Here is a 12,799-nt window from a genome sequence, read left to right on the forward strand (position 1 = left end):
CCACTTTCAAAGACTGCGAGGTCAGTGTCTCAATCACTCTAGACACTCTGAGTCGCCTGGGATGGCTAGTCAACCTACAGAAATCGTCGACCATCCCAACTCGGACTCTAACATTCCTGGGAATGGTATTCGACACCGCCAGGGGCCTGGTGCTCCTTCCCAAGGACAAGACACTGGCCATCCGTCTGGGAGTTCGCACACTCCTTCGCAGTCCTCCTCGATCTCTCCGGTTTGCCATGAGAATCCTCGGCAGGATGGCAGCAGCAATAGAGGCAGTGCCATTTGCCCAGTTTCACCTCAGGGTCCTTCAACTAGCCATACTCAGATTTTGGGACAGGAACCCTCTCTCCCTCGACAGGGAGTTCAGGTTGACGTCATCAACCAGGAGGTCCCTGCATTGGTGGCTCAAACCAAACTCGCTTACACGAGGGAAGTCATTCCTCTCAGGACAATGGAAGATCCTGACTACCGATGCAAGCCTGACAGGCTGAGGGGCGGTGCACCTACATCACAGGGCACAGGGCAAGTGGTCACCGAGGGAAGTGACATTGCCTATCAATGTTCTGGAAATCAGGGCCATTCTCTTGGCACTGAGAGCATTTCATCACTTGCTTGCAGCCTCGCACATACGGATACAGTCGGACAATGCCACGGCTGTGGCATACGTGAACCACCAAGGCGGGACCCGCAGCGCCCAGGCGATGAGAGAAGTGGCTCATATCCTCCGCTGGGCGGAAGACACAAGGTCTGTACTTTCTGTGGTACACATTCCGGGTGTAGAAAACTGGGAAGCAGACTTCCTCAGCAGGCAAGGAATGGACTCGGGGGAGTGGTCTCTCCATCCCGAGATTTTTTACCAGATCTGTCAACGCTGGGGAACCCCGGATGTGGACCTAATGGCATCCCATCTCAATACCAAGGTTCCCAATTTCATGGTCAGGACACACGACCCGCGGTCGCTCGGAGCGGATGCCCTGGTCCAGGACTGGTCCCATTTCCGACTCCTGTACATTTTTCCACCCCTCCCCCTAATCGCCAGGGTCGTGAGGAAGATCAAGCAAGAGGGAGTTCTGACCATCCTCATCGCGCCAGACTGGCCCAGACGTACTTGGTACGCCGACATCGTCCAACTTACGGCAGACGCCCCCTGGCGTCTACCCGACCGTCACGACCTTCTGTCTCAAGGTCCGTTCTTCCACCAGAATTCAGGGGCTCTCAATTTGACGGCATGGCCCTTGAAACCTGGATTCTAACCCAGGCAGGTTTTTCACCGGCAGTCATTGCAACTATGATCAGGGCAAGGAAGCCTGCCTCCGCCAAGCTCTATTATCGTACCTGGAGAGCTTTCTTTTCTTGGTGCGAATATCATGGACAAGTCCCACTCCCTTATTCCCTCCCGAAGGTACTAGGTTTTCTTCAATCGGGCCTAGATGCCAAGCTATCCTTAAGTTCGCTTAAGAGTCAGGTGTCGGCGCTTTCAGTCCTTTTTCAAAAGCGCATTGCTATTAAACCGCAAGTAAGGACTTTCATCATCTTTGCCACAAAGAATTCCTTGTATATATGTAATATGTACTTGGCGATAATAAATTTGATTTGATTGATTTGATTTGATTTGATTTGATCCAGGGAGTTTCCCGATTGGTTCCTCCCTACAAACGTCCGCTGGATATGTGGGACCTCAATCTGGTCCTGACAGCATTACAAGCTCCACCCTTCGAACCTCTTAGAGGAGTTCCACTCTCCATTCTGTCTCAGAAAGTGGTTTTTCTAGTGGCGATCACCTCGTTACGCAGAGTGTCGGAATTGTCAGCACTTTCCTGCAGACGGCCTTTCCTAGCCTTTCACCAGGACAAGGTGGTTCTCCGCACGGTACCATCCTTCCTTCCGAAGGTTGTGTTCAACTTTCACCTTAATGAAGAGATTTCACTGCCTTCCCTTTGCCCGGTTCCGGTTCATAGAGTGGAGAAGGCTCTGCATACGCTTGACCTCGTCAGAGCATTGCGGATTTACGTGTCCAGGACTGCACCTTTCCGGAGATCTGATTCCCTCTTCATTCTTCCGGAAGGTAGTCGCAAGGGGTTGCCGGCTTCCAAGGCTACCCTTGCCAGGTGGATCAAGTCCACCATACATGAGGCCTACCGACTTAACAGTTCCCCTCTTCCGGCCGGTATCACGGCACACTCTATACGGGCAGTAGGGGCCTCCTGGGCCATTCGGCATCAGGCTTCGGCACAACAAGTGTGCAAGGCGGCCACTTGGACTAACCTACACACGTTTACGAAACACTACAGTGTTCATACCCAGTCCTCAGCGGATGCGAGCCTGGGTAGACTGGTTCTGCAGGCGGCAGTACCCCAAGTCTAGGGGACTGTCAGCACAATATTCGTCCACTGCTTCCCACCCAGGGACTGCTTTGGGACGTCCCAAGGTTCTGTGTCCCCCAATTAGGCGACAGAGTAAAAGAGATTTTTGTGTACTCACCGTAAAATCTCTTTCTCTTAGCCTTTAATTGGGGGACACAGCTCCCACCCTGTTGCCCTTACGGGCCGTTGTTTCCTGTTGAGTTCTCATATTGTTCTTTGAGCTCGTACATAGTAGCCTTCTTACAGGCATGGTTATGTTATTTGGTTACGTTCCTCCTTATGCTTTGGCACAAAACTGGAGAAGGCTGACGCCGTCCAGGGGTGTATACTGCAGAGGAGGAGCCAAAGTTAATCTTTTTCAGATTATCCATAGTGTCGCCTCCTAGTGGACAGCAGCATAACACCCAAGGTTCTGTGTCCCCCAATTAAAGGCTAAGAGAAAGAGATTTTACGGTGAGTAAACAAAAATCTCCTTTTTGTTATATATCCTTTGCTGGCAAAGACAGAGGTGAAATGTTTTCTGTTAGTCTTCACAAGGTTGGCACACACTGTTGGTGGTATGTTGGCCCATTCCTCCATGCAGATCTCCTCTAGAGCAGTGATGTTTTGGGCCTGTCACTGGGCAACATGGACTTTCAAATCCCTCCAAAGGTTTTCCATGGGGTTGAGATCTGGAGAATGGCTAGGACACTCCAGGACCTTCATATGCTTCTTACGAAGCCATTCCTTCGTTGCCCTGGCAGTGTGCTTGGGATCATTATCATGCTGAACGACCCATTCATATTTGACCTTCAATGCCCTTACTGATGGAAGGAGGTTTGCACTCAATATCTCACGATACATGGCCCCATTCATTCTTTCATGTACACGGATCAGTAGTCCTGGTCCCTTTGCAGAGAAACAGCCCCAAAGCATGATGTTGCACCCCCATGCTTCACAGTAGGTATGGTGTTCTTTGGATGCAACTCTGCATTCTGTCTCCTCCAAACACAACAAGTTCTGTTTCTACCAATTGTTCTACTTTGGTTTCATCAGACCATATGACATTCTCCAAATACTCTTCTGGATAATCCGAATGCTCTCTAGCAAACTACAAACGGGCCCTGAGATGTACTGGCTTAAGCAGGGGACACGTCTGGCACTGCATGATCTGAGTCCCTGGCAGCGTAGTGTGTTACTGATGGTAGCCTTTGTTACGATGGTCCCAGCTCTATACAGGTCATTCACTAGGTCCCCCGTGTGGTTCTGGGATTTTTACTCACCGCTCTTGTGATCATTTTGACCCCACGGGGTGAGATCTTGTGTGGAGCCCCAGCCCGAGGGAGATTATCAGTGGTCTTGTATGTCTTCCATTTTCTTATTATTGCTCCCACAGTTCATTTCATCACACCAAGCTGCTTGCCTATTGCAGATTCAGTCTTCCCAGCCTGGTGCAGGCCTACAATTTTGTTTCTGGTGTCCTTCGACAGCTCTTTGGTGTCCACCATAGTGGAGTTTAGAGTGTGACTGTTTGAGGTTGTGGACAGGTGTCTTTTATACTGATAAGTTCAAACAGGTGCCATTACTACAGGTAATGAGTGGAGGACAGAGGAGCCTCTTAACGTAGAAGTTACAGGTCTGTGAGAGCCAGAAATCTTGCATGTTTTTAGGTGACCAAATACTTATTTTCCACCATAATTTGAAAAATAAATCTTGCCAAATCAGACAAAGTGATTTTCTGGATTTGTTTTCTCATTTTGACTCTCATAGTTGTGGTCTACCTATGATGTCAATTACAGGCCCCTCTCATCTTTTTTAGTGAGAGAACTTGCACAATTGGTGGCTGAATATTTTTTCCCCCCACTGTATTCGGGCTATGTTCGAATACTATTCGTGATGAATGTATGTCTTATGGTCGGTTCCGAACATATTCAGTAATTTCTACTCCCATTGACTCTAATGACGTTCAGCTGTGTTCAATGAATATTGTAAAAACAATATACGAGTCCGATCATATTCAGAACCGAATCCAAACAAATTCGCTCATCTCTAATCTTGTGTTCCCATAGAAGTAAATGGAGCAGTCGTGATGCATACGCACTAGTGATGAGCGAGTATACTCGTTGCTCGGGTGTCCTCCGAGTATTTTGGCGTGCTCAGAGATTTAGTTTTCGTCGTCTCATCTGCATGGTTTGAGACTGCTAGACAGCTTGAATACATGTGTGGAATGCCTGTTTGTTAGAGAATTCCCACGTGTATTCAGCCTGTCTACAAGTTTCAAATCATGCAGATTAGAAGACTAAAACTAAATCTCCGAGCACGCCAAAATACTTGGAGGACACCCGAGCATGTTCGGAAAAACCTGAGCAACAAGTATACTCGCTCATCAGTAGTAAGCACCACTCTTATCACCTGTTCTTGGGATTGTGGGCGGCATATATTTATCACCTGTACTATGGATACTATAGGTTATGGACTCTTATTAGAAATCCTAACCCTCGGTATCCATGTGTGGTTTTGGCTGCATACAGCTGCCCTAACCTAGCCATAGTGGGGAAGTCCCAGAACTAAGTGTGCTGTGGGATGTCAAGCTGGGGGCTTTCTCCCCAGAGTTTAGATTTTGGAAAACATGTATGCATATTACATTAAGCCTCAAACTGAAGCCCCCGTTACACAGAACTATGTCCCAGGGATCCCACCAACGATCCGACATGATGGGATCGCTGGGACATCGTTAGGCTGATCGCTGGTGAGCTGTCACATAGACAGCCCCAGCGATCAGGACCAGCGACGCTGGACGCTGGTTTCTAATGTAAACGTTGGGTATCCAGGAGCCACGGCTCCTGGATACCCGCTGTTTACCTTGGAAATCGGCGTACACGCTGGTTTCCAAGGTAAACATTGGGTATCTAAGAGCCACGCGACTCCTGGATGCCCGCTGTTTACCTTGGAAACCAGCGTGTACGCTAGCAAGATCGCTGTGTGTGACGAGGCCTTAAGAGTGAAGTTGAAATCTTCATGATCTGAACTTTACATTCATCCCAGCATGCACTGAGAAAGTGTCATACTGCTTGGACCCCCACAGATCCCAAGGAAGAAGACACTGGTGTAGCGCTGTGTGCCCTGTTTTTGCCCTGCATAGTGAATGGGCCTGGTGCAGACACCCGCACAGTGGGTGGTTGGAGTCCCTACTGTGCAGGGAACACATAACAGTCATTCTATTTCAATGGATCCAAATCTGATGATTTTTTTTTTTTCTTTCCCCCCCTGACATTTTAGGATATTATTTTTCTTTGGGTTATTTTTTTTGAAGTGCTACTTTAGTGAATTAAAAATACGTTTTGATTTTTTTTTTTTTCTTCATTAGCTAATTTTTAAAGATTTTTAAAGTTTTGAAGAGGCCTGAATTTTGTGCTTGTAGGACTTTACATTTTTGCTCATATCTCAGACTCGAATTATGATAAAGAGATGGGAGATTCACCATTTTCTTCAGAATTGTACATTCTTTAATTTGTTGTCACAAGACTCTTTGATTTTTTTGTTTTTTTTGTTTTTGAGCAGTGAGGGGTACCATGCATACCAGGATTGGGGGATGAGGGGTACCATGCATACCAGGATAGGGGGGGGGTGAGGGGACCATGCGTACCAGGATTGGGGGGGTGAGGGGACCATGCGTACCAGGATTGGGGGATGAGGGGTACCATGCGTACCAGGATTGGGGGATGAGGGGTACCATGCGTACCAGGATAGGGGGGGGTGAGGGGACCATGCATACCAGGATTGGGGGGGTGAGGGGACCATGCGTACCAGGATTGGGGGATGAGGGGTACCATGCGTACCAGGATTGGGGGATGAGGGGTACCATGCGTACCAGGATTGGGGGATGAGGGGTACCATGCATACCAGGATAGGAGGGTGGCAGCACATAGGATACGAGACCATATACCAATAAAAATGCTCGCCACCCGGGCGTAGAACGGGTTCATAGCTAATATGTATAATCACGCCCCCTGTGTTTTTCCCCATTGAAAATAAAGCAATAATAATAAAAAATACACAGTTAGTATCGTCCGATGTATCAAAATATAAAAGGAATTAATCCGATCAGTAACTGGCATAACAAGAAGACAATCAAAACACCAGAATTACACTTATTATTATTTTTTTTTTTGGTCGCTGCAACATTGCAATAACAGGTGATCAAAACATCGCATCTACACCAAAATGGTATCAATAAATACGTCAGCTCGGTATGCAAAAAATGCGGTAAGCCCTCACCCAGCCCAAGATCATGAAAAATAAAAACACGGGCCTTGGAATTTGGAACCCTTTTACATTTTTTTTCACCATTTAAATAAAAAAAAAAAATGAACTTATACATGTTTGGTGTCTGCAAGCTCATAATAACCTGGAGAATCATAATGGCAGGTCAGTTTTAGCATTTAGTGAACATGGTTAAAAAGAAAAAAAAAATATTGCAATTTCATCGCTTTTGGATTCTTTTTTCCTGGTTTTCCAGTACTCTATATGGCAAAACCATTGCTGTTGTTCAAAATTACAACTCGTCCCACAAAAAAATAAGCCCCCACACGGCCATATTGATGAGAAAAATAAAAAAGTTATGTCTCTGGGAAGAAGGAGAGCAAATAAAGAAAACTGAAAATCCCAATGTCGTTAATATTTGATTTTTGGTTTCTTTTAAAATGTCTGGTTTTCTTGGATATACAAAGGACGGTGATGGAACAGAAGGTGCAGAAAAGTTACTTCTACTTCTTCATTGTCATAATCTTTGGAGAGCAAATTGTCCAGCCAGCAGTGCCGATCATATTCACAGGTGACATAACCAGTTATGTCATCCATTGCCAATCTTGTGCCACCTTCAATCGCTTCATGGACGTCAGTTGTTGCAGAATGAAAAAAATCCTTGTTTTTATTTTTGTTTCGTTACATGGAATGACCGTGTGGCATAGATTAGCTCCTGTGATGGGTTCTGCTCCCTCTTCTTATAGTCCTAGGGATGAGTGGATGTGCTGGGATAAGGCGTTATCTGAGCATGCTCGGGTGCTAGCAGAGTGTCTTCGGTGTGCTCGAAAAATGTTTGAGTCCTCGCAGCTGTCGTATTTTTTTTTTTTTTTATTTTTACATTACCCCAGGATGGGACATCAACTTTACACTGACCGCTGATCTAATATTCTGCAATGCTTTCGTATTGCAGTGCATTAGCTACGTGCATCGAGGTTTGCCAGCTACTGTTCTGAGCAGGCCGCCATCTCTGGGTGACCCCCACGGCCATTTTTTCAGCCTGGGATCACCATGGTGACCATCGGCACATCACGTTGTGCCGATGGTAGCAGAGAGGGAGCTCCCTCCCTCTGCGATGCCTCATCGATGACACTGTCACTACTGACAGTGGCATCAGAGGGGTAAAGCTCCTGCGATCAGTGCTTGCACCGACCGTGGGTGTTGCTGCAGGGGGTCAGCTTTCATATAGAGGTGACGCCCTCACTTTATCATGGTGGTGCTCAGCGTGAGCCCACGAAATTGCCAGGAAGTATATGTACGGCGGCTTGCGGGAATGCAGTTCCAAACATCGCACAGAGCGATTGATGATATATTTGTTCTGTCCTCTTAGAATATCGTTGTTCTCGGCAGCACATGTCCTGTTTCGGAGGATGACGTGCTACAGAGAACAATGATTTGTAAGCTTGCATAAAAATAATTTTACCCTACGAACAAGAGATTTTTCTCTTTCGTCAGGTGATTGGCACACCATTTAGATTGACCGATAATCGGAAAACGAATTTTCTTAGGAGCTAAACCCACAGCATAACCAGCAAATGCTGACTGTTACACAGCCGGCGTCTGCCTCTGCATATTACCATGTCTGATAAAGTCCGATCTCACAAAATAGAAAATTGATTAACCGTACAATTAATGGCGTATTTATAACTCACAGTGATAGCCGTAAACATAAAACCGTAAATACAATTTTTGGTGATTTCACCCCACACTGGTTTTTTAATATTATTTTTTTTTCATTTCTGTACATGGTATGGTAAAACAAATGGTATCATTCAAAACTACAACTGATTTTGCATAAAAACAAGCCCTAATACGGCCATGGGGATGTAAAACTTAAAAAAGGAAAAAAAATTTTTGTTTTATAACTTGGGTACTTATTGTACATTAGTCCTGAGACTTTCTGATTTTAATTTGTGTTTTAATTCCTTTCCATTTGCAAGATATTTGCTTTCTGTTTGTGTAAAGATGCTTTTTCGTCTGCCTCTGGTGATTTAAAGTTCATTTTGGAATAATTAAAATCACTGCCATAATGATCTCGCCGCTGATTTTGTAATCCTCAATGAGTCTTTAAAAAAAAAAAAAAAAAAAAAAAAAAGGTGCATAAACGCTTAAGTATTATTTTTATTTAATTTAGATCCCAAGCTTTGCCTGTGTTGTTAATAAGATCGTGTTGCAGAATTTTCTTTGATAACTTTTTTTTTTTTCTTTTTTTTAATTCCCATTCTGTTGCGCCTTTGTGTTGTCAGGAATGCTCCCACCCCAGCTCGCTCGTGTCCGGCACTTGGATCCTTATACAACACGAACACTTTAGATTCCTTCAAGAAATTTGACAAGAAAGCGCTGTTGGATCAGGCTGCTAATGAGGTAAGATGGATGTCTGCTGCTTAAAGGACTGCACTGCACGAAAATCAAGTTGTCCCCCAGCGATCTGCAAGTTACGCTCTGTCCTGTGGGTAGGAAACGACTTGAATTTTTGGGAATGCCCTTATCCTTCCATAGATGTACGGTACATCACTATCGACAGCATTTTGTGGTGTGCACACAGAAAGACGTGTGTCCTATAGGAGTGCTGACTAAATCATTGGTAAATGTCCTTTTTGTTCTCCAGCAGTGTTTGTTCCTATAAGGCAGGGATCAGATACATTTCTAGTGCTACCGTATTCATCAGGCTGTTTCGTCACTTTGAAGTTTCCTGACCCCAATACAAGCAATTGTCTTCAGATGATTTTATTATAATTGTTACCAGTGTTTATGGGGTACCATTATTTATCATATACACAAGAATCAGGGGTCTACCTTTTACAGGTGCAAAGATTGCAGTTACACCTGTGAGGCCCAATGGCTTTTCCGCAACTTAAGTGCTATCGCTGTTATCCTTAATCTTTACCTGTGACCTCATTATTGATATTATCCCTTTACTGTGACGTCGCTGTGTGCGTGCCAGCCCTGTGCCGTGACGTCGCTGTGTGCGTGCCAGCCCTGTGCCGTGACGTCGCTGTGTGCGTGCCAGCCCTGTGCCGTGACGTCGCTGTGTGCGTGCCAGCTCTGCGCCGTGACGTCGCTGTGTGCGTTTCAGAGCTGTCTTTGTATGAGATATAGCCCGGTGGCTCCTCCGTAGCATAAGAGGATGCTGTTATTAGAAGTTGTTTGTAAAGTTTTGGCGTTGAGGGGGCTGTAATATTTTTTGCCTTAGAATATTCATGGTATGTAACTTTAGCACATGGTTTCCCAGGTCATGTGGCAAAAAACATCATCCTAACTCTCTAACATAGGTATCCATATTTCTTCGATGAACTGTGTGACCAGCTTGCATCTATGGAGGTCTAGACGAGGTACTGACCACAGATGATGAGGTTGAGGGCCTAGTAGGATTGGACATGTTGGCGTTCAACATGCCCAATCTTTTATTTTCAAAGAAGATTAGCTGCTGCCAGAAGAGGATTGTATATGCGATCTTGGGAAGAATGGCTGTCAGCCAAACTAGCTTTCTGCCGGCAGCAATAAATGGCAGCCACTGCAGCTTCGATGGGACCTGGAGACTGCAGGGAGGAAGCTTTCTTGGTTTATGCATAAAAGTCCAATAATGGTTCTTAGATGGGTGTTCGTTTTCAAGACCTCAATTAGCTGTTATTTTATGCAATTTGTTAATTGCTTTCTCCCCTTAAATGTCCTCTAACGTCAAGTTCTCATTGTTCTGCAGATTTGGGAAGCGATCAAATCCGGTTCAGCGCTAAATAATCCAGTCCTCCTGAACAAATTCCTGCTGCTGACATTTGCAGTAAGTCTGCCTTTCCTTTGCAGGAATCCTTCAGTCTGTGTAATGCTCTTTTGTTTTAATGTTTAATGTCTTGAATTGCACGCAAATTTCTCATTGTGTTTCAGGACACTATTTAATGACTGCAGACAAAATGCATTTAACCTTTTAATGATCAAGCCAGTGTGTCTTAAAGGGATGCTGTCATCAGCAAATATCATACTGTCTAAATGATATACACACTACTCACAAAATAGATAAGGACATTTGGCTTTCAGGTGAAACTTCAGGATGACCCTAAAATGCCGTCTAACCTGTTCATGTGAACTTGCTGTGACCAGTAAATTTCAGGGTTCAGTTAGGCTTTGTATTAAACGGTTCTCCTCATCATACACTTCACATTTTGACATCGTGAGACCAAGACGATTCCTAACAATTGACCAGCAGGACCTTGCCATTGTGAGGCTTCAAGCAGGATGTTCTCAGACGGCAGAGGCCACTGAGCTTAGAGTCACAGAGTCCTCAGCAGGTTGTAACAGAGTTACAGAGACTGGACGAGTTACAGAAAGGCAGAGACGTGGACATCTTTGGCCACATCCTACACAGATGACCTCTTCATTGTGAAAAATGCCCTTCGGAGCCAGATGATTCATGCTGCACAACTCCAGGAACATTTAAGGGAGGCAAGAGGCACCCAAGTGTCACATCAGACCATTCTAAACAGTTTACATCAGTGTGGTCTGCATGATAGATGATCTGCCAGGCACCTCACGACACCACCAGGAAAAGGGGTCATCGTCTTATATGGGCCAGGGAGCATCTACGCTGGGCTTAAAGACAAGTGGGTCTCAGTGCTGTTCACTGATGAAAGTCAATTCACATTGAGCAGAAATAATGGGTTGTAGACGTCAGAGAGTGCTATGCATCAGCCACTGTTGTCAACAGACGAGCCTTTGGTGGTCGTGTAGTCGATACGGAATTGCCCTACATTTTGTGAATGGTACCGTGACAAGTCCCTACTACTGAATAGCATCAATAATCCAGTCATTGAGCCTCTGCATGAACAACATTGGCCTAATTTCATCTTCATGGACTAGAATGCTCTAGCTCATGGAGGTCACATTATTAGGGAACGGCTCCTGGAGACTGGGGGACATCAGATGGAGCGGCCTCCACTCTCTCCAGACCTGAATCCCATAGAAAACATACAAGATCAGCTGAGTGACCGTTTAGAGGCTTGTAACTTTGTACCCCAGATCTTCAATGACCTGATGGCCGCCCTTCAAGAAGAGTGGGACGCCATGTCACAGCAGACAATAACTCTACTTGTGAGGAGCAGGAGACGTCTGTTATTGATGCTAAAGGCCACGTGACAAGTCATTGAGACATTGACTTTTTTTGGGGAGGTATACCCACCGCTGTTGTTGACTTTTTTGTTGCAATAAATTATTTGAAATGAAGACATCACCATTGCTGCTTCTAGTAGTGTGAATTTTTTTACACTATCCATAAATTTCACCCGAAAGCCAAATATCCCTAGAAACCTTACAACTTTCACACTAGCCTCTGGGTTATTCTAGACTCATACTTCTTGCAGTAAACACTCATGTACATTAGCAGCAGTAGACTATCTTTTCTATTGAAGCTTCTAATGGGTGAAAATTGCAAGATTTTCTACACACACACGATACGGAAAGTATTCAGACCCCTTTAAATTTTTCACTCTTTCATTGCAGCCATTTGGTAAATTCAAAAACGTTCATCTTTTTCTCATTAACCCCTTAATCCCATATGACGTACTGTCCCGTCAATGTGCCCTGGGACTTAATTACCAGGGACGGGATAGTACGTCATAGTGATCAGCGGCGCCCACGTGGTGAGCACCGCTGATCGCGGCCGGGTGTCAGCTCATTATCACAGCAGACACCCGGCACAATGTGTCAGGGGCGGTCACGGACCGCCCCCGACACGTTAACCCCTTTCACACCGTGATCAAGCACGATCGCGGTGTACCGGGGGTTAAAGGGAAGCATCGGCAGGGAGGGGGCTCCCTCCGTGCTTCCTTGAGCCCCCCACGGCAGCGCAATGTGCAGCGCTGCTGCGGGGGGCTCCTTCCCTGCAGGCCCCCGAATCCAAGATGGCGACGGGGACCTTCAGGGGCCTGCAGGGAGCCTGCTTCCTCAGTGCCTGCAAAGCGCAGGCACGAGGAAGCCTGCTGCACTGCCTGTGACAGATCGCTGATCTGTCACAGCGATCTGTCGTGTGACAGATCAGCGATCTGTCGTGTGACAGATCAGCGATCTGTCGTGTGACAGATCAGCGATCTGTCGTGTGACAGATCAGCGATCTGTCGTGTGACAGATCAGCGATCTGTCGTGTGACAGATCAGCGATCTGTCGTG

At 45.9% G+C, this 12,799-nt stretch overlaps 1 protein-coding gene across 4 annotated transcripts in view; it reads left to right on the forward strand.

The window, feature by feature from the left end:
• ATG7 (autophagy related 7) overlaps nucleotides 1–12,799 on the forward strand; it is a 354,904-nt gene that overhangs the window by 19,685 nt on the left and 322,420 nt on the right. For all 4 annotated transcript variants that reach the window (XR_012231861.1, XM_073574239.1, XM_073574238.1 and 1 more), the window contains exons 4-5: nucleotides 8,891–9,008; nucleotides 10,345–10,422. Coding sequence is in view for 3 of the 4 variants with exons in the window: in XM_073574239.1 (XP_073430340.1) it covers nucleotides 8,891–9,008; nucleotides 10,345–10,422 (196 nt within the window). In the remaining variant the exon portion in view is untranslated. The remainder of the gene's footprint in view (nucleotides 1–8,890; nucleotides 9,009–10,344; nucleotides 10,423–12,799) is intronic.

The sequence above is a fragment of the Dendrobates tinctorius genome, unplaced genomic scaffold, assembly GCF_039654945.1.
Source record: "Dendrobates tinctorius isolate UK_male_01 unplaced genomic scaffold, ASM3965494v1 ptg000038l, whole genome shotgun sequence".
In the NCBI taxonomy this organism is placed as follows: domain Eukaryota; kingdom Metazoa; phylum Chordata; class Amphibia; order Anura; family Dendrobatidae; genus Dendrobates; species Dendrobates tinctorius.